The 27,383-nt window shown below is 38.1% G+C and overlaps 1 protein-coding gene across 6 annotated transcripts in view; it reads left to right on the top strand.

The window, feature by feature from the left end:
• ARAP2 (ArfGAP with RhoGAP domain, ankyrin repeat and PH domain 2) overlaps window positions 1-27,383 on the top strand; it is a 193,571-nt gene that overhangs the window by 76,503 nt on the left and 89,685 nt on the right. For all 6 annotated transcript variants that reach the window (XR_009736956.1, XR_009736957.1, XM_061419874.1 and 3 more), the window contains 8 exons: window positions 5,287-5,372; window positions 6,142-6,324; window positions 8,695-8,869; window positions 9,348-9,482; window positions 17,574-17,718; window positions 22,140-22,242; window positions 23,431-23,629; window positions 23,814-23,877. Coding sequence is in view for 4 of the 6 variants with exons in the window: in XM_061419874.1 (XP_061275858.1) it covers window positions 5,287-5,372; window positions 6,142-6,324; window positions 8,695-8,869; window positions 9,348-9,482; window positions 17,574-17,718; window positions 22,140-22,242; window positions 23,431-23,629; window positions 23,814-23,877 (1,090 nt within the window). In the remaining 2 variants the exon portion in view is untranslated. The remainder of the gene's footprint in view (window positions 1-5,286; window positions 5,373-6,141; window positions 6,325-8,694; window positions 8,870-9,347; window positions 9,483-17,573; window positions 17,719-22,139; window positions 22,243-23,430; window positions 23,630-23,813; window positions 23,878-27,383) is intronic.

Here is a 27,383-nt window from a genome sequence, read left to right as displayed (position 1 = left end):
AGCTCTACCAGGTACTGTGCTGGTCCTGGGAGTTAAATCTATAAAATATGACATATCCTGCAGAAATATATAGTTATTTTAATAGACTATGATAAGGATAGCAATAGAGTTGAGCACAGGTTTCATTGAGACAATGCAGAGGAAGAGCTCCTATCTCAGACAGAGCAAAGACAGGACAGTTGCTTCAAACCCTTCAGAGTCTTCCAGAGCTCTGTGCTACCACATTTCTCATCCTACTGAGGTAGGAGTTCTCAAAAGCGGATCAACTACATCAATAGCAACCAAAAAGCCTCAGTTAATCCTCCTTGACTTTGCATTTTCTCCCAACCTCTTCTTTCCAGTCTCATTGGAAGAGATAGTGTCTGTCCAAGGCTATTCTGTCTTATGTTCCCTTTCTCTCCTCTCTTCTCTGAGTCCTTACCCCATCACTTATTCACTCTCTAAGTACAGTAGCTCTTTCACAGTCACAGGTTCCAGATCAAAAGTAATTGGAAAAAAATTCCAAAAAGCAAAATTTGAATTTGGATGTACCTGTAGTTGTTACTTAGCATTTATATTGTATTATGTATTTTAAGTAATTTAGAGATGATTTAAAGTATTGAATATAATAGAGAATGTGTATAAGTTATATGAAGATACTATGGCCATATTACACAAGGGACTTAAGCATACTTGGATTTTGGTGTCTGTGGAGAGTCCTGGTATCAATCCTCTGAGATACTGACGGACAGCCATATTCAACTATGGTTTATTTGGTTCAGCATGTAAATTTGCATAATTCTGTTCTGTTAACACCAGATCTCTGAAAAGTTATTATTCCCTTAGATATAATTCTCTGTTCCTTTTTCCTTTCATAGAGAAGATACTTTCAAGAGTAATAGTTTATGCAGGTTTTCATTTCTTTAACTTCCTACTATATCATCAGCATCCTGTAATCAGTCTTCATCTGCCTCACCTCCAATAAAAATATTTTCCAATAAAAATACACATTTACCAGTGTATTTTACCTCTCAGTTTCTATATGGTCAGTTCCTATATTCCTTGCACTCTCCGGAGTATTTGACATTCTTGACCAGTCTGCCTCTCTGTGACTTCCCATCCTTCCTCAACTTCCAGCAGGCCATTTTCTCTTAGTGTGCTCTTGCTATTCTGGTCATCTTTTGCCTGCTCCTAAAACGTGTGTTGCCTTGGGTTGTATCCTCAGATCTCTTTCATCCTGATATTCCTGAGTGATGTTATTTATCATTTGAATCCAACAGTCTTTTTAAGCAGGTGTTTCTTACTCTGTTGGAAACCATACTCCTGTATCTCCTGCTAGGGTCTCCACTTGGATTTGCTCAAGATACCTCAAAGGCAACATGATAGTGTGGAGTTCTCATTGCTTCCCAGCTCACTACATAAAACTGAATATTTTCCTATATTACAAATCTTGATCAGAAGTCATCTACTCTGCCCTTCACTCAAGCCTGAGAGTCCCTCTTGACCCTTCCCCTTTCCTTAAAGCCCACCAGATTCCATCCTGGTTTTACCTTCTAAGTATCTCTAAATCTGTTCTCCACTTCACTTCTTTTCCTACTGCCTCAACTCAGAATTTTGGGCTACTCCAGCATCCTTTCTTCCTGCCTGCCTTTGGGCTTTACTCCTTTTAGTATTGCCTTTTTATAGTCTCCTTAAGTGCAAACCTATGCTAGGTCTTGCCATGGGAATTCTAGGGCATCGTGCTCTAAGTATTTTTTTTCTCAGAGAAGGGAGGAAAGGAACCTACCTAATGTACAGAGAGGAATGAACTTTCTCATGATCATTAGACAGAAAATCCTTAAGACCAAAATGATGTTTTGTGTTCTTTTCTCCTCAGCTTAGAGTCTGACATAGGCCTGGATGCCCAGTAAAGTCTGAATGATGATTTATACAGCAGAATTAAATTGATGATACTAGAATTTTGGGCTGTTACTCTCTTCCAGGTATAATAGTAGAATAAAGAATCCACTTTGGATTTTTTAAGTATACATTCATTAGCTAGTATGTTGCTAGTCTTTTTTTTAAGAGTAAGGGATGATATCTGTATTCACATATATGTAATTTACACATACCCATTATAAAATTTTAAGTGACTTAAAATTTCTAGTCAGTTACCAAACAATGAAAAAATTACGTATGTATACACATACATACATGTACACACATAAACACATATACATGAATACATACTTTTAAAGGGCTTCCTGGTAGCTCAGCTGGTAAAGAATCTTGCCTGCAATGCGGGAGACCCCAGTTCAATTCCTGGGTCAGGAAGATCCCCTGGAAAAGGGATAGGTTACCCACTCCATTATTCATGGGCTTCCCTGGTGGCTCAGATGGTAAAGAATTCACCTGCAGTGGGGAAACTTGGATGTAATCTCTAGGTTGGGAAGATACCCTTGAGGAGAGCATGTCAACCCACTCCAATATTCTTGCCTGGAAAATCCCCATGGACAAAGGAGCTTGGTGGGCTGCAGTCCATGGGTCACTAAGAGTTGGACACGATTGAGTAGGTGATTTCCATAATCTTTCTTATTTTTGGTTATGATTTCTGTTTGATTACTTCCACTACTGTGGTATTGGAGAAGGAAATTGCAGCCCACTCCAGTATTCTTGCCTGGAGAATCCTGTGGACAGAGGAGCCTGGTGGGCTGCTGTCCATGGGGTTGCAAAGAGTCGGACACGACTGAAGCAACTTAGCATGCATGCATGCATTGGAGAAGGAAATGGCAACCCACTCCAGGATTCTTGCCTGGAGAATCCCAGGAATGGAGGAGCTTGGTTGGCTGCTTTCTGTGGGGTCGCACAGAGCCGGACACGACTGAAGTGACTTAGCAGCAACTGTGGTATAAAAAAGTAGGTAATAGTTTAAGTTGAAAAGATATATTAATCCAGACATACATATATTTCTTGTTGTTGTTCAGTGGCCTAGTTGTGTCCAAATCTTTGCTACCCCATATTTGGCAGCACATCAGCGTTCCCTGTCCTTCACTAGATCCTGGTGTTTGCTTAAACTCGTATCCATTAAGTTGGTGATGCTATCCAACCATCTTATCCTCTGTTGCCCCCTTCTTCTTGTTTTCAGTCTTTCCCAGCATCATGGTATTTTCCAATAAGTCAGCTCTTCACATCAGGGGGTCAAAGTATTAGAGCTTCAGCTTCAGCATCGGTCCTTTCAGTGACTATACAGGGTTGATTTCCTTTAGGATTGACTGGTTTGATTCTCTTTCCTGTCCAAGGGACTCTCAAGAGTCTTCTCCAGCAGCATAGCTCAAAAGCATCTATCCTTTGACACTTAGCCTTCTTTTTGGTCAGACTCTCATATCTGTACATGACTACTAGAAAAACCATAGCTTTGACTATATGGACCTTTGTTGGCAAAGTGATATCTTGGTTTTTAATACACTGTCTAGGTTTGCCATAGTTTTTCTTCCAAGGAGCAAGTGTCTTCATGGCAGCAGTCACCATCTGCAGTGATTTGAAGCCCAAGAAAATGAAGTCTCTCACTGATTCCATTTTTTCCCCATCTATTTGCCATGAAGTGATGGGATTGGATGCCATGATCTTAGTTTTCTGAATGTTGAGTTTTAAGCCATCTTTTTTACTCTCTTCTTTCACCTTCATCAAGAAGCTCTTTAGTTCCTCTTCATTTTCTGCCACTAGGGTGGTATCATCTGCATATCTGAGGTTACTGATATTTCTCCTGGCAATCTTGATTTCACCTTGAGCTTCATCCAACCTGGCATTTCACATGATGTACTCTGCATGTATGTTAAATAAGCAGGGTGACAATATGCAGCCTTGACATACTCCTTTCCCAATTTGGAACCAGTCCATTGTTCCATGTCCGGTTCTAACTGTTGCTGCTTGACCTGCATACAGGTTTCTCAGAAGGCAGGTAATGTGGTCTGGTATTCCCATCTCTTGAAGAATTTTCCGCAGTTTGTTGTGATCGACACAGTCAAAGGCTTTAGTGTATTCATTGAAGCAGAAGTAGATGTTTTTCTGGAATTCCCTTGCTTTCTTTATGATTTAGGGAATATTCATAGTTTGATCTCTGGCTCCTCTGCCTTTTCTGAATCCAGCTTGTATATCTGGAAGTTCTTGGTTCACGTATTGCTGAAGCCAAGCTTGAAGGATTTTGAGCATAACCTTGTTAGCATGTGAAATGAGCACAACTGCATGGTAGTTTGAATATTCTTTGGCACTGCCCTTCTTTGGAATGGGAATGAAAACTGACTTTTTCAGTCATGTGGCCACTACTGATTTTCTGGAATAGTGAGTGCAGCACTTGAACAGCATCATCTTTTAGGATTTTAAGTAGCTCAGCTGAAATTCAGTCACCTCCAATACCTTTGTTCATAGTAATTCTTCCTAAGGCCCACTTGACTTTACACTCCAGGATGTCTGGCTCTAGGTGAGTGACCATACCATCATTATTATCTAGGTTATTAAGACCTTTTTTTTGTTTATAGCTCTTCTGTGTATTCTTGCCACCTCTTCTTAATCTCTTTGCTTTCTGTTAGATCCTTACTGTTTCTGTCTTTTATCATGTTCATTCTTTCATGAAATGTTCCCTTGATGTTTTCAATTTTCTTGAGATTTGTAGTCTTTCCCATTTTGTTGTTTTCCTCTATTTCTTTGTATTGTTCATTTAAGAAGGCTTTCTACCTATCTCTCCTTGTTATTCTCTGGAACTATGCATTCAGTGGGGTATATCTTTCCATTTCTCCCTTGCCTTTAGCTTCTATTCTTTTCTCAGCTGTTGTAAAGCCTCCTTAGGAAGAAACCACTTGGACTTTTGGCATTTCTTTTTCTTTGGCAAGTTTTGATCATTGGCTCCTGTACAGTGTTACAAACCTCAGTCTATAATTCTTCAGGCGCTCTGTCTACCAGATCTAATCCCTTGAATCTATTCCTTACCTCCACTGTGTAATCATAAGGGATTTGATTTATACCTGAATGGTCTTGTGGTTTTCCCCACTTTCTTCAGTTTAAGTCTGAATTTTGCAATAAGGAGTGGATGATCTGAGCCAAAGTCAGTTCCAGGTCTTGTTTTTGTTTCTCCATCTTTGGTTGCAAAGAATATAATCAATCTGATTTCAGTGTTGACCATCTGGTGATGTCCATGTGTTTTAATGTTAATACAGACTGCCATGTATATATATATACATACTTTTTAATGGTAAAATACATGTACATAGAAATTCAAAGAGAATTATTATCATTATTATTATTATTAATTAATTAATTTATTTTGGTCTACAGGGCAACATAGATCTTTAGGACCAAAAGATTCCAAGGTTAGAAGTCTGAAAATGGATGCCAGCATTTGGAGCAATGAGCTCATTGAGGTGAGTCTGACTTGACTGTGGTGTGATCAGCGAGAATCTGGGAGGAAATGTGCAGTTGGTGGCGGGGTGAGGTTACTTTAGGATTTCTCTGATCAAGATCTCAGCACAGTATTAAAAATGGCTTATCACCTGTTGTATAGTAGTAACTTTCTACCTTAACTTTCAGAATGCTTCCTAAATGAGGTAGTTACTTTAAAAATAAAAATAAAAAATGCAAGGAGCTTTAATGGTAATAACTACTTTAAAAGGCTTGGCAGCTCTTTTTAAAGCCAGAATTTACTCTTTCTTTTTAACCCAGCATGGATAAAATATCAGAGTGGTGAATGCAAACATTTGGCAAAATTGACTATTCTTTATCTCGGCCATACTCTGTCATTAACTGCGATCTTGTCCAACTTGTTGTCTCCTGCATCTATTCTGTGCTCGGGTGTAATGCTCTCAACCATATTAGACCACCTACTCAGCCATTTTAAATGAATCTGTCTCAATGTGAGCTAGCTTCAAAAAGTAATAATGCTTTTGCTGCAATGTGTGTTGCTTGCAGTTTCTTTTCTAGCTAATCTTTTACCATTATTAAGAGCAGCTAGGCTGTTTAAATAGAAATATTGTCTGCTTTCACACTGCATCTTCCAGAAAAAAATTGGGTCTTTTTTGGATTTTTTGCATATTTTACACTAAACTGTGCTTTAATTTGTCATGTGACTCAGTTTTCTGCAGATTCAAATATATTGTTTAAATTGATACATTTTGTAATTATTTGATAATTCAGCTTTTCATTGTCATTGGAAACAAAAGAGCTAATGACTTTTGGGCTGGTAATCTTCAAAAAGATGAAGAATTACACATGGACTGTTCAGTAGAAAAGAGAAAAAATTTTATCACTCAGAAGTACAAAGAAGGAAGATTCAGAAAAACCCTTTTGGCGTCTCTCACCAAGGAAGAATTAAATAAGGTAACCAGTGAAATGTAACAAAAGACATGGATGTTAAGGTCTTTTTAAGTGTGTGCCAAGGGTTTTGAAAACATGTTTAAAAAAAGAAACTTCTGAAAATTTCAAAAAATTTTTCAAAATTTTGCTGTTTCATAAAATTATTGTTTAATTTTATTGCCTTTTGTAACATTGCGCCTTAGATCTTTTCCCTTCATTTCACTTGAGGATTCATTATCAACAGCAAGTAAACTTTTCCTCCCTCACTGAAGTTTCTATCTGATGTACACCCACCCCAGTTAAAACTTGAACAATGTTCCCCATATTAGGGACAGGATATTGAACATAATAACTTCAGCTCGTATGCTGCTGACTTGGTGTCAACAAAATAAACTTCATTCACTCAGTTTATTGTTACAAACAGTAGTTTGTTTAGTGCCCTTGATTACAAGTGTCCTTTGCCTTCGGCTGAGTGATTCTAGGTCTTCTTGTGACCATTCTATATTGCTCTTTTAGCAAAGAATTTGTTTAACATCTTGCCCTCCTTTTTAAAAAAGAATCAACTGCTTCAATTTCTTGTGTGTCAGAAGGTTCTTCTTTGTATAGATATTGAAAACATACACTTTTCTATGACTAGAGTATGCTTTCACGGTTCTCAGTTCTTTAAGATGCATTCAGTGTCAATGCTTATTGGATAAGCATCCCCAAGTAAAGAGCATTATGCTGAAAATTTTTGAAAATGAAGACCTTTTCACTTCTTCTCTAGAAATTATAAGATTTATACAGTTGTTTTATATTTCTCTTCTATTGGTTTAGTTACCATAAATTAGGTTCTTGCTTCTTTATACATCTTTGGTATTAGTAAAGTGAGGCCACCAATTGATTTTAAAGCAATGATGTACAATAAATGCAAGATGCAGAATCTATACGTAAGGTAGGGGAGAGTCAGAGAGATGGGACAGAGGTGGGCAGTCATATATAGGTTATTGCTACGTCATTTAGTTTTGTTTAGGGTGATACTTTTACGGATGCTAATTTCTATGAAAATAACTGACCATTTATACTAGACATGCATGGAATAGTGATAACAATGTATAACCAAGGGTTATAATTAATCTAGTTCTGTGTATCAGAGGCCGATAAAAAGTACATAAGTAGTAAGTTGTGAATTTGGGGAAGTAACTGGCAAGATTGGAGAACTAGGGCATATTTTCCCCCCAATGCATTCTCTCTTTTTGATAATGACAGGAATCTTGTCAAAGGGTAAATACTGATGACCCCAAAGGAGATTTTTTCTGCCACACCATATAGATACCCTGAGCTAAGATATTAGATAAGCTTGACTTTGATTACTAGCTGTTTCTTTCTTCTTCAAGATATATAGGGATGTCTGTCTGTTAGGATTTACTACCACATTGGGCTTCTTAAAAATAGTACTCTTCACATCAGTGAATAATTTTTAAAAATTACTTTATTGAGGAGATACTGCTTAAAAATTGTTGGCTCTGTGGATGTCTTCATCGGAAAACTGTATATTTAGGTCCTCTACCCATTTTTTAAATTGGATTGTCTCTTTCTAATTGAGTTGCATGTGTTATCTGTATATTTTGGTTGCTAACCCTTTTGCAATATATGGTTTGAATATATTTTCCCTTGTGCTGTGGGTTAACTTTTCATTTTGTTGATTGTTTCACTATGCAGAAGTTTTTTAGTTTGCTATAATTCCACTTGATTTTTGATTTTGATACTTGCACTTTTGCTATCATATCCAAAAAATCATTGCCAAGACTGATGTCTTCTCTGGTGGCTCAGCAGTAAAGAATCCACCTGCAAAACAAGTGCTGCAGGAGACCTGGGTTTGATCCCTGGGTCGGGAAGATCCCCTGGAGGAGGGCATGGCAACCCACTCCAGTATTCTTGCCTGGTAAATCCCATGGACAGAGGAGCCTGGTGGGCTACCGTCCATAGGGTTGCAAAGAGTTGGACACAACTGAAGCGAGTTAGCATGCATGCAGAAACATTCATGCAAACAAAATATTTAGTGGATACTTCATTACTGCATTTGAAGTATTTTGAAGTTTCTGAGCATTGCCATTATCATAGTATGTAAAATACAGAAAATATCTTCCGTGGCAGATATAGTGGATTTGAAGATTTGGAACATCACTGCAATAAAAAAAATGAATAGACATTTGGTAATCTTCTGTTGAAATTTAAATTCATGTAAACCAGGCCTTTGTTACCTGTTGGTTAGTTCAGGGCGTAATAATTATTAGATTTGTTAAAAAGAAATACAAACTTCATCTCATAAACAAATTGGCAGACTTTCTTGCATTTTAATTGCTAGAATTATATGTTCTTCACTTAGAAGTTGTATTTTCTTTTATTGACCAGGCTCTGTGTGCTGCTGTGGTGAAACCAGATGTTCTGGAAACAATGGCTTTGCTGTTCAGTGGAGCAGATGTCATGTGTGCAACAGGTGATCCTGAGCACAGCACCCCCTATCTGCTGGCCAAGAAGGCAGGGCAGAGTCTGCAGATGGAATTTCTGTACCATAACAAGTTCTCAGGTTAGTCCCTCTCATGCCTTCATGAACCTGGTCTCTCCTGATAGATCCTTAAAAGGACTGCAGCGCAAATCTGTAAATTTCTCAAAACAGAAACACCATTCAAATGAAAAGAAAATGTAATTGTCAGAAAGACAGAAGATGCTTATTAAGACCCATGTTTTATTTGCTTTCAAGGAAAAGTTTAGGAAATCAATCTTTTATTTGTCTTTAATCATCTAAATGGAAGATTAAAATAGTTAATCCCATGTAATCATTTTCACTAAAATTAAATCCAGTTTTCATGTATGAATAATAAACACAACCAAAGTGCTTATTTGCAAATTTTATGCAAAGCAAAATAAATGTTTCTGTGTCTTTATTCTGCAGTATATTTGAAGTAGTTTTTCTTTTATCTCAGAACTCATCAACATATGCATAAGCCAAGGGAAAATTGTTTACATTTCGCATTTCAGATGTGGTATTTCTGTAATTTTTCTAGATTTCCCTCAACATGACATATATTCTGAAGGTCGATTAAATCAAGAGTCCTCCCAGTCTACGTTCCTCTGTGACTTTTTGTATCAGGCTCCTGCTGGTGCTTCTAAACTCTCTTCAGAAAAAAAACTGCTTGAAGGTATCTTTTCTGCTCCTTTTAGATTTTGTCATCTGATAAAATTTTATTTCATTATCAAAACAATTAGGTTTAAGTTTTGATATTTTTCCCCTTGAGATGTTAGATTTGATCTTGCAGTAGAGAAATATTTATTTTTTGAGGATTTATAAATGTTTCCAGGCACAGGTATTATTTCATGCACTGCAGCAAAAATTTACTACTGGTTCGGAATGCTGAGCTAATTCTCAGCAGAATTCTCTGACATCTACCTCAGAGACAACCAATTCTGCTTCAGGATTTAAGAGTTATTCCAAAGAAATGTGAAATTCAGCCCCTTCCCTTCGGGACAGACCCCCCAGCTGGGGAGATAATATAGATAAATGTCAACATGTAGGAAGAACGGACAAGTCTTTGGTTTATATTCTGTCAGCATACTAAGTGGTCTCAAGTAGTTGAGTTTGTTCTGATTGTAGTTGTGTGTGTCTGTGTAAGTAAAATAAAGCTTAAGCATGGTTTCCAAAAAATGATGTGAACTAATTGATTTAACAACCTGTTGTAGGCTTGTGGCGTTGATCTTAGAAGAATCATAGTGGGTATTTATCTATCCATTTCACTCCTTGTGTCAGGCATTTGCTGGGCATTAGGAAAACAAAAATGAGTAAGACACAGGCTAACATTATATACATTCAAACTAATATTAGAAAGTAGGCAGGAAGAATATAATGCGCTCTGTCTTACTAGAACAGAAAGAATTTAAGAGAGATTAAGTTATGCAGGCCAGTTGATGGTGGACTTCGGAGACTCGGAGGGCAGGTATTAATTCCCTAGTGGTAAAATCCAACCATATTACTTGGTCAGAGGAATAATAGGATGAAAAACTCACTTTAGAGTGTTAATCCTGATCTTCATACATTTGAAGTGATTATTTCAATTAAAGGCTTTATTTGTCCAAAAAAAGAAAATTATAACCTTTAGCAGAGTTATACTGGGATAAACTATACTTTATTAGATTTTTGGCCTTTCCTAGTGGCTCAGTCGGAGAAGGCAATGGCACCCCACTCCAGTTCTCTTGCCTGGAAAATCCCATGGATGGAGGAGCCTGGTGGGCTGCAGTCCATGGGGTCACTGGGAGTCGGATATGACTGAGCGACTTCACTTTCACTTTTCACTTTCATGCATTGGAGAAGGAAATGGCAACCCGCTCCAGTGTTCTTGCCTGGAGAATCCCAGGGACGGGGGAGCCTGGTGGGCTGCCGTCTATGGGGTCGCACAGAGTTGGACACGACTGAAGCGACTTAGCAGCAGCAGCAGTGGTTCAGTAATCAACAATCTGCCTACCAATGTAGGAGCCCCTTGTTTGATCCCTGGGTCGGGAAGATCCCCTGGAGAAGGAAATGGCAACCCACTCCAGAATTCTTGCCTGAGAAATCCCATGGATGGAGGACTCTGGCAGGCTACAGTCCATGGGGTCACAAAGAGTCAGACAGAACTTAGTAGCTAAACAACAAAAACCTGTAAACAGTAGCTCGCCTTTAGTGAGCGTGTACTATGTGTAAGGCATTGCTTTAGGCTTTTTCTATATGTTCATTGTAATTCTCATAAAAGCTCTGCAGGATAGTTGATATTATGCTGGTTTCACATGAACAGTGGAGGAACTCAGCATGAAGCAGAGTTTCGCATTTGATTTGTGTTATAATTGTTACTGTATGACTTTGGCTTTGGTCAGTGTAATGACCAGGTGACACTAGATGGCAGAGCATCTTTATTCTTTGAGTTTAGGTTTTTTTGTGTTTTTTTCAGCAAATTTATTTCCATGTCTTACTTTTCTCAATGCAACCAATAATAAATGATGAATTTTAGAGATTTTCTCATCTTCCCATTGCTCCTTATCAGTATTTAATACTTAAATAGTTGAAAGTTGTGTGATCAAGAGGGAAGAAGTACCAGAACAATCTGTGAAACGATGATAGCAATTATTAAAATAATTGAATAACAGGGCAATTAATGTAATTGTTAAGAAGTGTACAAGTTTTCTAGAATTTTTCTTCTAAATTGCAGGATATATTAATCTACCCTTCTAACCACTTATACAAAGATGAAATAGGAAGGAAATCTGAAATATGAACTTTTCTTCCTAAAGCTTCTCAATATATCATAAGTATTCTGCAGACTAAAAATAAGCTTCTAGTTATTTTTTGACAATTCTGGTTATAATATTTATAAACATCAATTCATTTTACTGTTTTCTTGAAATATATTGCTTTTCTTAATCACCTTGAGAACTGAATTGATATTTCAAATTTGTAACTAAATCATTTTTTCCTTTTATAAAAGATAAATTAACTATGGATTTTGTTGTTGTTGAAATTTATTTCAAAAAACAGAAACCAGTGCATTCTCCATATTTATAATTTCATTAGGGATGTTTTCTCATTTTGAAGCATTATGTTTTAAGTGATATGTACTTTGACTATGGAGCACACAGAAATGATTTCATTGGAAAACAATCTAATAGTCTAACAGCAAGGTATTCTTTGATAGTCTTCATTTATTCCATCCAGTATATCAGCAAGGTCTGTCATTTTAACTCAGAATAGACCATGAATCAGTTGGCTGCTCTCCATCTTCACTAACATCATCTGAACCCCAGTCACCATCTTGTCCCGCCTGGGCTGTAATACCCTCTACCCCAGCCCATATGTTTACTGGTTAATATCTTCCCTGGCTTCCCTCCAAACCATTCTCCCAAACAGACATAGTGATTGTTGAAAATGCAGATCAGATCATGCATGTCCATTGTTCAAGTACATTTAGTGGCTTCCCATTACAGGATATAACCCTTTTCCTTATCTGACCTAAAAGACCTTCTGGTGCTTTCCCCTCTTCATCTTACATCCTTCCTTCCTATCCTACCTGCCTGGCCACACTGGTTTCCTGTCTGTTCCTGCAACATGCCCCCTCCGGACCTTTGCAGTTGCTGTTCACTTTGCAAGGAGCACACTTTCCTCAGCATGACAGCTTCTCACCTCTAGGGGATCAATTCAGGGCCTCCTGGTCGGAGACACCTCTGTGGCAGCCTCCTAAAGTGTGGGCCCCCCGCTGGTTCTTCCCTCTCACAGTGTGCTGCTTGTTTCCATTGTGGCTCTCATTGCATGAACTGGATCCTTGTGTGATTTGTTTCTCCCTCCTTCTGGACTGAAAGCTTATTGAGGCATCAGCATTCTCTGGTTTATTCAGCATCATCAAATCTCTGGTGCCTAATACAGTGTCCACACATAGCTAGTCATGTGCAAATATTTGTTGAATAAATGGGCATTGCTCTAATCACATTACTGCTAGTGTAAAGGCACAGATTACTTTATATATACATAATAAAATTTTTATTGAAGTATAGTTTCTATATGGTATTGTATAAGTTTTACAGGTGCATGATATAGCAATTCACAATTTTTATATAGGTTAAAGTCTATTTTTAATTATTAGTTACTATTTTTTGACCTGCTTATAAAAATATATAAGTGCTGACACAAAACACATTTTGTTTGGGAAGTGAGTGAAGTCGCTCAGTCGTGTCCGACTCTTTTCGACCCCATGGACTGTAGCCTACCAGGCTTCTCCGTCCATGGAATTTTCCAGGCAAGAGTACTGGAGTGGGTTGCCAGTTCCTTCTCCAGGGGATCTTCCCAACCCAGGGATTGAACCCGGGTTCCTGCATTGTAGGCAGACGCTTTACCCTCTGAGCCACCAGGGAAGGAAGAGCCTACTTAAAAACACAGAAGAAAAAGTTGAATTAACAAGAAACAGAGAGTTTTGGTGGGTTTTTTTTTTTTTCCCCCTCTTTCCATCAAGATTCTGCAGCAGTGGTACTCCTGTTGAGCACCAGCTTTATGGAAAAATTGAATTATTTGGAAGGATTCAGAGATTAAAGTGTGGTTGTCACCTTTGGCTCTGAACAGCAAGCATCTGGACTGCATCACTCCATCAGGGCTTGTCAGGATGGCCACAGAGCAGACTGATTAAAAACAAAGAAAAAAGTCAAGGAATAAAATGCATGCAAGTCCTTCAGAGAGTTACAGAGGCTTCAAATTGTCAGTTCAGATTTTCAGGATTTGAAGTTCTTCTAGCCTCTGGTTATGAAGACTGATCTGTATTTTTCTTTTTCTCCCCAATTTAGTGTTCATGAAAGGAAAGATTGATAGCTCTTGTTAAACCTAAGTGTAGAGCTGAATAATAGCTTCCTGATTTTGTTTTCTGTTTTCTCCCCTCAACCATATTATTTCCCCTTGGTATCTTACCTTGATTTGTTGACAGTGTTTGAGTTTTAAAAAGAAAGTGGTTGATACGGTTTACTAGAAACTATGTATTATCTGTTTATATTTAATTTTATGGGTTAGTATTGAGGAATTTTGAAGATCCTTTGTTCCATAAATGCCTAGCTTGCATAGTTTAAAAATGTTTCTTCAAGGCTGAAATATTTTAAATGAAAGGAGTCCTAGTGCATATTTTTATTTTCTGTGGATGCTGAATGCCATCAGTTTGGGAAATTCTTCATCAGGAAACAACTTTATGGTTTTAAAAAATAATAGTTTAACCTGAACTATCTCTCATTTATTGTGCACATATGTATTTGAAGGCACGACCTCTAATGTACCCTGGTACATTTAAACAATGGACATATATGCTTCAAGCATATATCAGGCACAGACAGGGAGGTTGTGAAGTAGATAGAAGGGTACCTTCCCTAGTTGACTGCTTGGGTTTTACTCCCAGCTCTGATGCTGAGTATTTATGTGATGTTGGTAAAGTCCATCCATCTTGTACCCATGAACAGGGTAAAAGGAAAGGAGTACATAATCGTAGAACTGACCTGATAGGGTTGTTCTGAGGATACAATGAGTTAATGCATATAAGATGTATAGAAGAACATATGGCACATATGCATGATGATAAGAGGATGAGGACAAGGAGGAAGGTAGCAGAGACACACAGGTATCCATGTACACAACTGCTTCTGGTTTCCGGTTAGCCTTTGAGTTTAGGACTGATGCTAAAGCTGAAACTCTAATACTTTGGCCACCTCATGCGAAGAGTTGACTCATTGGCAAAGACTCTGATGCTGGGAGGGATTGGGGGCAGGAGGAGAAGGGGACGACAGAGGATGAGATGGCTGGATGGCATCACTGACTCAATGGACGTGAGTCTGGGTGAACTCTGGGAGTTGGTGATGGACAGGGAGGCCTGGCGTGCTACAATTCATGGGGTCGCAAAGAGTTGGACACGACTGAACTGAACTGAACTGAAAGGTCCGTCTAGTCAAGGCTAGTAACTCTAGTTATATGGTTAACTCTAGAGTTAACCATAACTCTAGTAATATTCATAGGACTATTTCAGTAGGTCACCTCTGGAGTTCTTTATCTGTGCATGCGTAAATTGCACTAATGTTTTTCTGCCCTGATCTAAATGTCCAGTTTGAATAGAAGGAAAGAACAACCCTTCCAGCTAATCCAACCACCATAATAAACACAACCTCTTGTCTTATAAACACCTTGTGTCCTAAGAGTTGTCCATTCTGTGACCCCAATCTTGCTTTTGGTAGACATCTTCTGGTAACTGATTAAGCAGTAAAACTTGTTCTGCAGCAGAGAGGATGTCCTGTCTGAATTAGCCCAAGCAGACCAATGCCATCCAATGTAGTTTTGTTAAAGCTTTCTGATTGCTTCCCAGATGAATAGAAATGTCAACTTTTCCTATCACAGCTTTGTTGTTATAAATCCTCAGAGGTAATATCTATGCCTGTTTTGTCTGACCTCTGGCCTATTTTCACTTAAAAAAATGAGGTTCATCAAGGATTATGGTGATGATGCTACAAGGTTAAATCTCCTCAAGCCCATATTTCTAACTTAAAATGAGTTTGTACTCACCTTTTTCAAGAGGTCTGTCATTTGTTTCCCATTAGAATTAGCATAATTAGGTTCTGTATTTACATTTACTTTGTGGATCATGCATTTGACACTTGTCTAAGACCTTCCAATGTCTCCCACATGTCTACTGAGAAAGGTGTAAACTATGAAATACCTTTCATGTAAGACTCCTGGGGCCTGGCCTCTGCCGTGAGCCTGCAGTCTTGTTCCCAAAGTCCTAATTTCATTCTCTTTCTTTGGCCAAATAGGTTTTTGACAGTTTCCCCTTCCCATGACTTTCCTCACACAGTTCTTTCTCAGAATTATGGAATGATTGGTAGCTCAGTGTGCATTTTTTGCTACTTTAGAAACACACCTTTTCCATATAAATGGCTATTTCAAAAGCCGTAATTCGCGTGAAGTTTTTCCTTACCACTTCAGTCTGAGGGTAGCTTCCCTTTCAGAATGGGTCTGATCTCTGAAGGGCCCACCTCAGATGAGGATGAGAGAGACAGAATTCTCAGTTAAAGGACAGGCAGTCACCTCCTTTTTGGAAGACTAGCTGATATTTTTGGCCCTTATTTTATTGAAACTCTTTCTGTGTTTAATGTTGGTAATTACTCCTTTCTGAAATGCTCCCCCCTTTTCTGTTTATACACTGTCTCTTCTCATTTGTTTCACTGCCTTTGTGAACCCTTCTATATCCATTGTTCCCTAAGTTCCCTAAGATGTTATCCTCGGTTGCTGTGCATTTTCAACTGTGGCCTGTACTCTAAAGATTTTCTGGTTATTGAGGCTGTTCCTTGCCCTGAAGATTCAAATCCACGGGGTAATCTTCCTAATAGGTATTCCTACTTGAATTTCTAGGAGATATCTTTCATTTAGTGCATATCCAAGGAAATTTGGATTACATGCACTAAAACTGTTTCTACTTCATTTTCTTTTAGGTAAAAATAGGCATTTCTGCCTACCTTGTAATCAAAGCTAAAAATGATTAATAACCATTAATAAGCTCTCTCTTACTCCCTATGTCCCATCAATAAATGTTTTATCCCTTTAGAATACACAAGTGCATGTATGCATTCCTCTCTCCCCTCCTCCCTGTCTCTATGGTCCCCATCCTTTCCTATCATCCCTTCTCCCCCTTACCCACCCATTATCCTTACTATCACTGTAGTACTGCCTGCCTTGGATGGTCTTCATCTTTCACTTTTGAGAGTGTCCCAACTGGTCTTCTGCCTTCAGCCTCACCTTCTCACATCTATGTTTCACAGAAAGTAAGTGTGTAGAATTTAAACCTGCAATTTCCTTCCAACGAAACCATTTCAGTGGCTTACCATCAACTCTAAAAGCAAAGTTTAGCAAACTTTTCTTAAAAGGGCCAGATAGTAAATGTTTCAAGCTCTGCAGGTCAGATGGTCTCTGCACTTGGTTCAAGAAAGCAGCCTCAGGCTATCCACAAATGAATGGGTGTGGCCCTTTCACAGTAAAACTTTTTGTTTACAAAACATTTGATCTGGATTTGTTGATCTGGATTTTGCCTGCAGGCCATAGTGTGCTGAACTCTTAAAAGATAAATTTCAAATCCTCTAAACAGGGCAGTAGGGCTTCCCTGGTGGCTCAGTTGGTAAAGAATCTGCCTGCAATGCTGGAGTCCTGGGTTCAGTCCCTGTGGAGGGAAGATCCCCTGGAGAAGGAAATGGCTTACTCACTTCAGTGTTCTTGCCTGGGGAATCCCTTGAACAGAGGTGCCTGGCAGGCTGTAGTCCATGGGGTCGCAGAGTCCAACACAGTTGAGCTACTACACTGCTACTAAACAGGACATTAAGGACATTTGTTTTTTGCATACCTACCTAACATCAGCCACAAATACTTTTTCCCCTACATTTTCCCTTCCTAATACTCTGTATAGACATCAGTCTTTACCATTTCAGCATTGTTTTGCAGTGGTCTCTTTATCGATTTGCCTGTTTCTCTGGTCATCAGTGTCATAGTTATTTTTGTCTTGTTCATCCCTTTCTACTAGGTTGTAAATTTTTTGAGAGCATTAAGTATGATAGTTTTATATCCCATGCAGCAGTATCATGCTCTTTATACAAAATAGGAAACTAATACATCCATTTACTTGAATCCAGTTATTTAAGACCATATATTTAAAATTTTGATTTATGGTATAGCTCAATTTATTATTTGTTTTGTTTTAAATTCCTAGAGACAAATAAAAAGTGGTGTGTTCTAGAAGGAGGCTTCTTGAGTTACTATGAAAATGATAAGTCTACCACGCCTAATGGCACCATTAATATCAATGAAGTCATCTGCCTGGCTGTGCACAAAGAAGACTTCTGTTTAAATACTGGGTAGGTCTATCATTAAATGAGTAGGAGCTGAAAGTATTTTCTGATATGTATCATACCAGCTAATAAGTGTTTTTATCATCATTTCACTTCTTCAGTTGCTTCTTACAGAAGAGTTTGGTGGTTTCCTGAAGCCTACTCATTTTTCAGTTTCTAAAAGTTCCTTAGGGAATTCACTAAAAAGTGGGAAAATTAAAATATTTCATTAGGTAATATGAAAGGCTGACATCTTCACATCAAATTTTAAGTAAGTTTACATCATTCCATTCTTGCACATGTAGTCCCATAATTTTTATGATTGGCTCACCGTTTAATATAGTGATTTAATGACAAAATGTAGGCTTTCGCTAAATGTATCATGGTTAAAATAGATGACAAAAAAGTGCAGTGGTAATGTTCACAATAAAATAAATTATGCATATTTGATAGCATATTGAAATACTAAATTTCTTAAATCTATTTTGACATTTTTATGGTCTCAAAAAAGTTTTCAAGAGTAGACATTATTTTACATTATTTAACATAGTTGATTCACAAATAGTTTAGTAGGATTCTGTGAGGACTTTTGGAAATTGACCCTTTAAGATCTTTGGTATGAAAGTTTCTTATCACATTTTATAATGTAATTTTTGAAAAATATAAATATTAAAATGTGCAAAAATCAGTTATAAAACTGATAAAGGAACATAGTATTTTAGGGAAGAGATTTGTAAAGCTATGTTATTTATATAAAATTATATGAAATACTGAAACATTTTACTATTATCACATAATGACCAGTACATGACTATTGTTTTCTAGTAAATCTAACTTTTTGAGGAAAAAACTGGTTATTTGTTGATTTATTATTTTAATCTTAATAGTGCTTTTATTATAAATGATTAAACAGTTTAATGTGGCTTACCATAAAAAAAAAAAAAAAAAAAAGACCCTGATGCTGGGAAAGACTGAAGGTGGCAGGAGAAGGGGACAACAGAGGATGAGATCGTTAGATGGCATTACGAACTCAATGAACATGAGTTTGAGTAAACTCTAGGAGTTGGTGATGGACATGGAGGCCTGGTGTGCTGTAATCCATCGGGTTGCAAAAAATATAATTACTGAGAGTGTAACTAGAGGAGCAAATAATTAAAAAGAAAAACAGTGAGTTGAGAGACTCTTAAGGTTGAACTGGTAGCATTCAGTGTGTGACTGAATGAAATGCTGATGTCAAAGGGAAGGATAAATTAAGATTCCAAGGTTTTGTTCTTGTTGATGAGGCAGATGGTGATGCCTATAAACTGGAATGTTAAGGAGATAGCAATAGGTGTGGGGTGAGAAAGAGAAAGAAGGACGATCAGTTTAATATAGGGTATTTTGAGTTTTTGTTTTTAGGTAATGTCAGCAATCCAAGTCTATGCCCTGACCAGTAATGCTGAAGAAGCTGAAGTTGAATGGTTCTATGAAGACCTAAAAGACCTTTTAGAACTAACACCCAAAAAAGATGTTGTTTTCATTGTAGGAGACTGGAATGCAAAAGTAGGAAGTCAAGAAAACACCTGGAGTAACGGGCATATTTGGACTTGGAGTACAGAATGAAGCAGCGCAAAGGCTAATACAGTTTTGCCAAGAGAACGCACTGATCATAGTCAAACACCCTCTTCCAACAACACAAGAGAAGACTCTACACAAGAACATCACCAGATGGTCAACACTGAAATCAGATTGATTATATTCTTTGTAGCCAAAGATGGAGAAGCTCTATACAGTCAGCAAAAACAAGACCGGGAGCTGACTCTGGCTCAGATCATGAACTCATATTGCCAAATTCAGACTTAAATTGAAGAAAGTGGGGAAAACCACTAGACCATTCAGGTATGACCTAAATCAAATCCCTTATGATTATACAGTGGAAGTGAGAAATAGATTTAAGACACTAGATCTGATCAAGTGCTTGATGAACTATGGATGGAGGTTCGTGACATTGTACAGGATACAGGGATCAAGACCATCCCTAAGAAAAAGAAATGCAAAAAAGCAAAATGGCTGTCTGGGGAGGCCTTGCAAATAGCTGTGAAAAAAGAGAAGCAAAAAGCAAAGGAGAAAAGGAAAGAGATACCTATTTGAGTGCAGAGTTCCAAAGAATAGCAAGGAGAGATAAGAAAGCCTTCCTCAGCAATCAATGCAAAGAAATAGAGGAAAACAACAGAATGGGAAAGACTATTGATCTCTTCAAGAAAATTAGAGATACCAAGGGAACATTTCGTTCAAAGATGATGATGTCCTTCAATAAAGGACAGAAATGGTGTGGACCTAACAGAAGCAGAAGATATTAAGAAGAGGTGGCAAGAATACACAGAAGAACTGTACAAATAAGAGCTCCATGACCCAGATAATCACGACGGTGTGCTCACTCACCTAGAGCCAGACATCCTGGAATGTGAAGTCAAGTGGGCCTTAGGAGACATCACTATGAACAAAGCTAGTGGAGGTGATGGAATACCAGTTGAGCTATTTCAAATCCTGAAAGACGAATCTGTGAAAGTGCTGCACTCAATATGCCAGCAAATTTGGAAAACTCAGCAGTGGCCACAGGACTGGAAAAGGTCAGTTTTCATTCCAATCCCAAAGAAAGGCAATGCCAAAGAATGCTCAAACTACCGCACAATTGCACTCATCTCACACTCTAGTAAAAGTAATGCTCAAAATTCTCCAAGCCAGGCTTCAGCAATACGTGAACCGTGTACTTCCAGATGTTCAAGCTGGTTTTAGAAATGCAGAGGAACCAGAGATCAAATTGCCAACATCCGCTGGATCATTGAAAAAGCAAGAAGGATCCAGAAAAACATCTATTTTTGCTTTATTGTCTATGCCAAAGCCTTTGACTGTGTAGATCTCTGAAAGAGATGGGAATACCAGACTACGTGACCTACCTCTAGAGAAACCTGTATGCAGGTCAGGAAGCAACAGTTAGAACTGAACATGGAACAACAGACTGGTTCCAAATAGGAAAAGGAGTACATCAAGGCTGTATATTGTCACCCTGCTTATTTAACTTATATGCAGAGTACATCATGAGAAACTCTGGACTGGAGGAAGCGCAAGCTGGAGTCAAGATTGCTGGGAGAAATATATAGATAACCTCAGATATGCAGATGACACCACCCTTATGGCAGAAAGTGAAGAAGAACTAAAGAGCCTCTTTAAAGAGGAGAGTGAAAAAGTTGGCTTAAAGCTCAACATTCAGAAAACTAAGATCATGGCACTGGTCCTATCACTTCATGGCAAACGGATGGGGAAACAGTGGCTGACTTTATTTTTGGGGGCTCTAAAATCACTGCAGATGGTGACTGCAGCCATGAAATTAAAAGACGCTTACTCCTTGGATGGAAAGTTATGACTAACCTAGACAGCATATTAAAAAGCAGAGACATTACTTTGTCAACAAAGGTCCATCTAGTCAAGGCTATGGTTTTTCCAGTGGTCATGTATGGATGTGAGAGTTGGACTGTGAAGAAAGCTGAGCACCAAAGAATTGATGCTTTTGAACTGTGGTGTTGGAGAAGACTCTTGAGAGTCCCTTGGACTGCAAAGAGATCCAGCCAGTTCATCCTAAAGGAAACCAGTCCTGGGTGTTCATTGGAAGGATTGATGTTGAACCTGAAACTCCAATACATTGGCTACCTGATGCGAAGAGTTGATTTATTTGAAAGGACCCTGATGCTGGGAAAGACTGAGGGCAGGAGGAGAAGGGGATGGCAGAGGTTGAGATGGTTGGATGGCATCACTAACTGAATGGACATGAGTTTGGGTAAACTCCAGGAGTTGGTGATGGACAGGGAGGCATGGCGTGCTGCGGTTCATGGGATCACCAAGAGTCGGACATGACTGAGTGACTGAACTGATCTGAACATATATACTTAGCGTGTTCCAAGAAATACTTGGAGCTACGGATGAGCAATGAAGGAAAAATTCAAGATGTGGGATATTACCCTCTTTTTATGTATACTAAGGAGATGACATTTTGACATCGGTTGAGATGATGGAGGGAAAATTTGTGAAGATGAGAAGAGAACTATTTAGAGAACTGTTTGGCCAATGTTTGCTTTGAACAGGGGGTTGGAATAAAGAAGGAGTGATCTCAGAGGGAAGAGAAGACAGAAAGAGAGCCCCCTGCCACATCAGGGTATCAGCAAAGTCATGCCATACATAGAGTGGTTAGTCAGAAGAATATTCTTTGTGTCTGATCCAGTGTGTTCCATTTAATTCATTTGAATAAAGTACAAACCAGCAACAGAAAAATATGATAGGTAGGTGGTAGATAGATCTCACACTATTATTCAGGTTTCAAAAGGAATTTAATTAAAGACTTGATCTTTGTGTAATTTTTTTCTCATAAAAGCCACACATAACCAGCAGTACCTTTTTATTCTTATGTCCTGTAGGCCCATCTTTACTTTTGAGATTTATTTACCCTCAGAACGTGCATTTTTATTTGGAGCTGAAACATCTCAAGTGCAAAGAAAATGGACAGAAGCAATAGCCAAGGTATTTATTTTTTTGTTCATTTTTATTGGAGTATAGTTGCTTTGGGCTTTGCATGTAGTGCTAGTGGTAAAGAACCCACCTGCCAATGCAGAAGACATGAGAGACATGGGTTTGATCCCTAGCTTGGGAAGATCTCCTGGAGGAGGGCATAGAACCTACGCCAGTATTCTTGCCTGGAGAATCGCATGGACAGAGGAGCCTGGCGGGCTACAGTCCATGGGGTCACAAATTGTCAGACACGAATAAAGTGACTTAGCACATATGCACACAGATAGTTGCTTTATAATGTCGTGTTAGTTTCTACTATACAGCAAATTGAATCAGCCATACATTTACATATATTCACTCCCTTTTGGACTTCCCATTCAGGTCATAGCAGTGATTAAGTAGAGCTCCCTGCACCACACAATATGTTCTCCTTACTTATTTTATATATAGTATTGGTAGTATATATTTGTCAATCTCCATCTTCTAATTCCTCCCACCACCCCTTTCCCCCTTGGTATCCATTTATTTGTTCTCTCCATCTCACCAAGGTATTTAAATATTGTTTTATTGCCTAAATCCAGAGAATATTCTTTACCTTTGGAGGTTCATGAAAATTTTTTACAAGATTCCAGAAAGCATGTTCGTACTTAATTAGGTTTTCATAGGTTGTAGTCAAATGAGTTTAAGAGTTACGTTTCTGGAGCCTTAAGCAGAGAAGAAATTAATGTAGGATTTTGGAGAAGTTATTTGTAAAATTAAGGCCATACCTTGATGGTGGAGATCTTTTCAATATTGTAAAGTCATTTCTGTGTATGTCTTTTTATAGGTAGATTTCTTATTCATAGTGTACACAAACGGGAAAAGAACAGATTCAATAAAAGATACAAATGAAGACAGACATTGAAGGTTGACATTTTAAAAGATTCCATAAGTTGACAAAGAGAATGTCTTCCTGTTTCAATTCCGTATATATCAAGAAAAAGGGGTTAAGATGCTGCCATTTGAAATTGCATTATATTTACAGCTTTTCAGTTTTAAGACTGATGGCAAGTTTAAATAATTGTTTTGAAATCTGGATTACTCCTAAATCTTTAATACAGAAAAACAGGTTTTTCTTTCCCTTTTCCCTCATATCTTTAGTTATGTAAGGGATTTCCTGTTTTCACTGTCTTTATTACTTTTTTGTATTTGTTTTAACAGCATTTTGTTCCCTTTGTTGCTGAAAACTTAACAGAAGCTGACTATGATTTGATTGGTCAACTTTACTACAAAGACTGCCACGCCCTGGATCAGTGGAGAAAAGGCTGGTTTGCAATGGACAAATCTAATTTGCGTTTTTGCCTTCCAATGCAAGAAGGTCAGGAGGATAGAATGCACTTAAGACGACTACAAGAACTAAGTAAGTTTTTTTTTTTTTTTTTTTCCCCCTCCCCTTATATCTGCACAGAGTTCTTTGCTGCACATGGAAATAGTAGATTTCACATGCAATTATGATGACTCACTTCTAAACAGTGAGTAAGTAGTTGATAAAGGTATTTTGTATAATGCTTTTAAATAATATGTTCATACTTCTTTCCCTCCAGCAATTAGCACAGTCGTTCAAAATGGGGAAAAATTGGATGTTTTGCTCTTGGTAGAAAAAGGGAGGTAAGTGCATTTTTGCTTTTTGTTCTTTATCTCAACGAATCTATGGAGTTGGGTATTCTGGTTATCCTCTTGGAGGAGAACTCATTATTTTATAAACTGTTGGAAATTGTCTGAATCTTGTGTGTGTATGTATATATTCTCTTTAGTACAAAGAGTAGACCAGTGAAGCTTGCTTATTTTTATATTATGAGAAACTCAGTGGGATCAGTTATTGTAGTTTTCTACAGACCTAGATTCCTTTGCTTCCTTTGGAAGCACTTTGACATTTGTAAATATATTATCAGTGTAGATATATGATAGGTATAAATAATACCCTGAATCATGTATAGTTAAAACCTGATTTCTTGAATTTGTTCAGTTTTTCAATAAATATTAAGCATCTACTCTATGGTACTGTTATAGGTACTGGGAATATTAGTGGTGAATAGAACAGATATGGTCTTTGCCTTCATGAAGCATCTACATTTGTCAGGGAAACAATATACAATATAAGCAGGCAAAAATTTGCATAGTATTATGTCCCTTAATTTTAAGTGCTTGAAGAAAAACAAGGTAAAGAGAGTGTACCTGGTAGAGTGGTATTCTGTTTTCAGTAGGGTGCTAAGAGAAGGTATCTCTGATCAGAGATCTGTATAGAGTGGAGGAAAAACAAAGAAAAAATATGCAGCAGTCTGAATAGAATGTACAAGGCACAAGGGCAAGGATATTTTGAAGACCCCAAGAGTGAGTTGTATTTGGCATGTTCAAGGTCTGCAAGAAAGCTCCTGTGGCTAGGGAAATTTCAGTGAGTGAGAGAGGGAAGAAATGATTACAGAGATATCCCTGGGCCAGACTGTAGAGCCTTACAGGCCATGGTATGTAAAGACTTGAGTTTTATTCTAAGCATGGTGAGAACCCCTTGATTTGAGAGCCAGGAAATTCAGTCATCTGACTTATATTTTTAAATGACTCTTCTGACTCTAGATGGATAGCTTTCGGAGGGCACAAGTGAAAGTTTGAGCATCAGGTAAGATGCTGCTGCAGAGGCCAGGCAAAAGGTGACTTCCTAATGACATAGTGTTGAGTGGTAAGATATACTGTGTGGGTAGAGGTCAGTGAATCTGTTGATGAATTAACTGACTGTGACAGTCAGAGATTATCCCAGAGTTTTTGGCCTGAGCCTTTAAGTGAATTATGGTGCTCTATTCTGAGATAAAATATACATGGAGAGTAGAGGTAGGGTATTAGTACAATTAGGGCAGTAGATCAAGAATTTGGTTTTGGAAATGATTACTTGGAGATTTCTGTTTGAAAGCAAAGTGGATACACAAGCCTGGAATTAAGTGGAAAGGTTACAGCCAAAGATAAATATTTGAGAGTCATCAGCATACATTTTGACTGACTTATTTAGCCAAGGAACAGATCAGATTCACCTAGAGGAGGACTGTAGGTAGAAAAGAGACAAGGAGGTAGTCCCAGGGCCTTCAGTTTTAGAGGAGGAATGATCTAGCTGAAGGGCCTGAGAAGGAGCAACAAGAGTCAGATCACAACAACTACGATGGCATAGTCTCCTGAACAAATTGTTTTCTCTTTATATCTTATCATTTGCTTTCAAATCCCATAATTAGAATGTTTAGCTCTTCAAGAGTGCGAGATAGTATTTGTAAATATATATATATATATATAAAATGATAAATATAAAAGCAAAGCTCAGTTAGCCTTCTCTCCAGTGAGCTTCCATGCTAGTGACAAGGATAATGACTGAGCCATTATCTGAACCTGTCTTTTCTTGAACTTCATAGGAAGATGCCAGCCGCTTTAGATAGTAAACGTATTGCTGATTAGATACGTATGTCAGAATGTGCTTTTAACTTAGAGACATATCAGGATTTTATGTTTTTACTTTATTTCTGGACTTAAAATGATTAATAGTATTTTAGGTTCTAATTTTGCTACCAGATGATAGTTTTACTGTTCTCTCAGAATACGTTCCATACATGTTCAGAAATAATAGTAAGAGAGTAGATAGTGTTGTGGCATTAAAAGTCTAGCACACATACACTTTTTCAGTTCAGTCGCTCAATCATGTCCAACTCTTTGTGACCCCATGAATCGCAGCACGCCAGGTCTCCCTGTCCATCACCAACTCCCGGAGTTTACTCAAACTCATGTCCATTGAGTCGGTGATGCCATCTAAACATCTCATCCTCTGCCATCCCCTTCTCCTCCTGCCTTCAATCTTCCCCAGCATCAGTGTCTTTTCCAGTGAGTCAGTTCTTCACATCAGGTGGCCAAAATATTGGAGTTTCAGCTCAGTATCAGTCCTTCCAATGAATATTCAGGACTGATTTCCTTTAGGATGGACTAATTGGATCTCCTTGCAGTCCAAGGGACTCTCAAGAGTCTTCTCCAACATCACAGTTCAACAGCATCAATTCTTTGGCGCTCAGCTTTCTTTATAGTCCAACTCTCCATCCATACATGACTCCTGGAAAAACCCTTGGAGCCCCCCAGAAATAGTCTGTCACTGTTTCCCCATCTATTTGCCATGAAGTGATGGGACTAGATGCCATGATCTTAGTTTTCTGAATGTTGAGTTTTAAGCCAACTTTTTCACTCTCCTCTTTCACTCTCATCAAGAGGCTCTTTAGTCTTCTTCACTTTCTGCCATGTGTGTGATATTATCTGCATATCTGAGGTTATTGATATTTCTCCCGGCAATCTTGATTCCAGCCTGTGCTTCATCTATTAATATTTATGGAATGCCTGCTGCCTGTTACCTACATGGCAAGAAAAAATGGTCAAAAATACAGATTTGTTGCTTGAGCTCACAGAGCTTATGTTCTTAAATTAGAAAACAGTAACTTGCTAGTGAAATTTATTCTGTGTATTATATATATATATATGTAATTTTTAAAAATCATGTTACTATACCCAAGATATTTTTCTACCAGTTTTAGTCTTTAAAGGATTTGACCGGTGGTACATAGATTTTAATTGTGCCAAATGTGGATTAGTGTTATTCAGTCTGAATTTTTATTTAGTGCTAACCACATGCAGTGTACTCCCTCATGAATGCAAGATAAGGAAGCCAGAAGACTAAATGTTTCGTTACCTTATGACATCTTGAACTTTACCCTGGGCAACAGGAACCAGAAGGTTTATGGAATAGTTTAAAACTAGCAGGATTCCAAAATAATGGTCAGAACTGCTCATTTAGTTTTTGAGAATAAAGTTTTTATCTATGTGCATGTGTGCTCAGTTGTATCCAACTTTGCATCCCCACAAACCATAGCTTGCCAGGACTTCTTCTCTGTCCCTGGGGTTGCCCAGGAAGAATACTGGAGTGGGTTGCTGTTTCCTTCTCCAGGGTATCTTCCTAAGCCAGGGATCAAACCTGTGTCTCCTGCATTGACAGGCTATTCTTTACTGCTGAGCCACCAGAGAAGACTCTTTTTATCTACATGTATTATCAACTAGTTATGTTGAAAGCATTTTTATGAAAGGCAATAATAGAGAATGTGTTA

This window comes from Bos javanicus, chromosome 6 (assembly GCF_032452875.1).
Source record: "Bos javanicus breed banteng chromosome 6, ARS-OSU_banteng_1.0, whole genome shotgun sequence".
NCBI classification, from domain to species: Eukaryota; Metazoa; Chordata; class Mammalia; order Artiodactyla; family Bovidae; genus Bos; species Bos javanicus.
The sequence above is the reverse complement of the archived record's forward strand: the minus strand, read 5'-3'. Positions and strand labels throughout refer to the sequence as shown.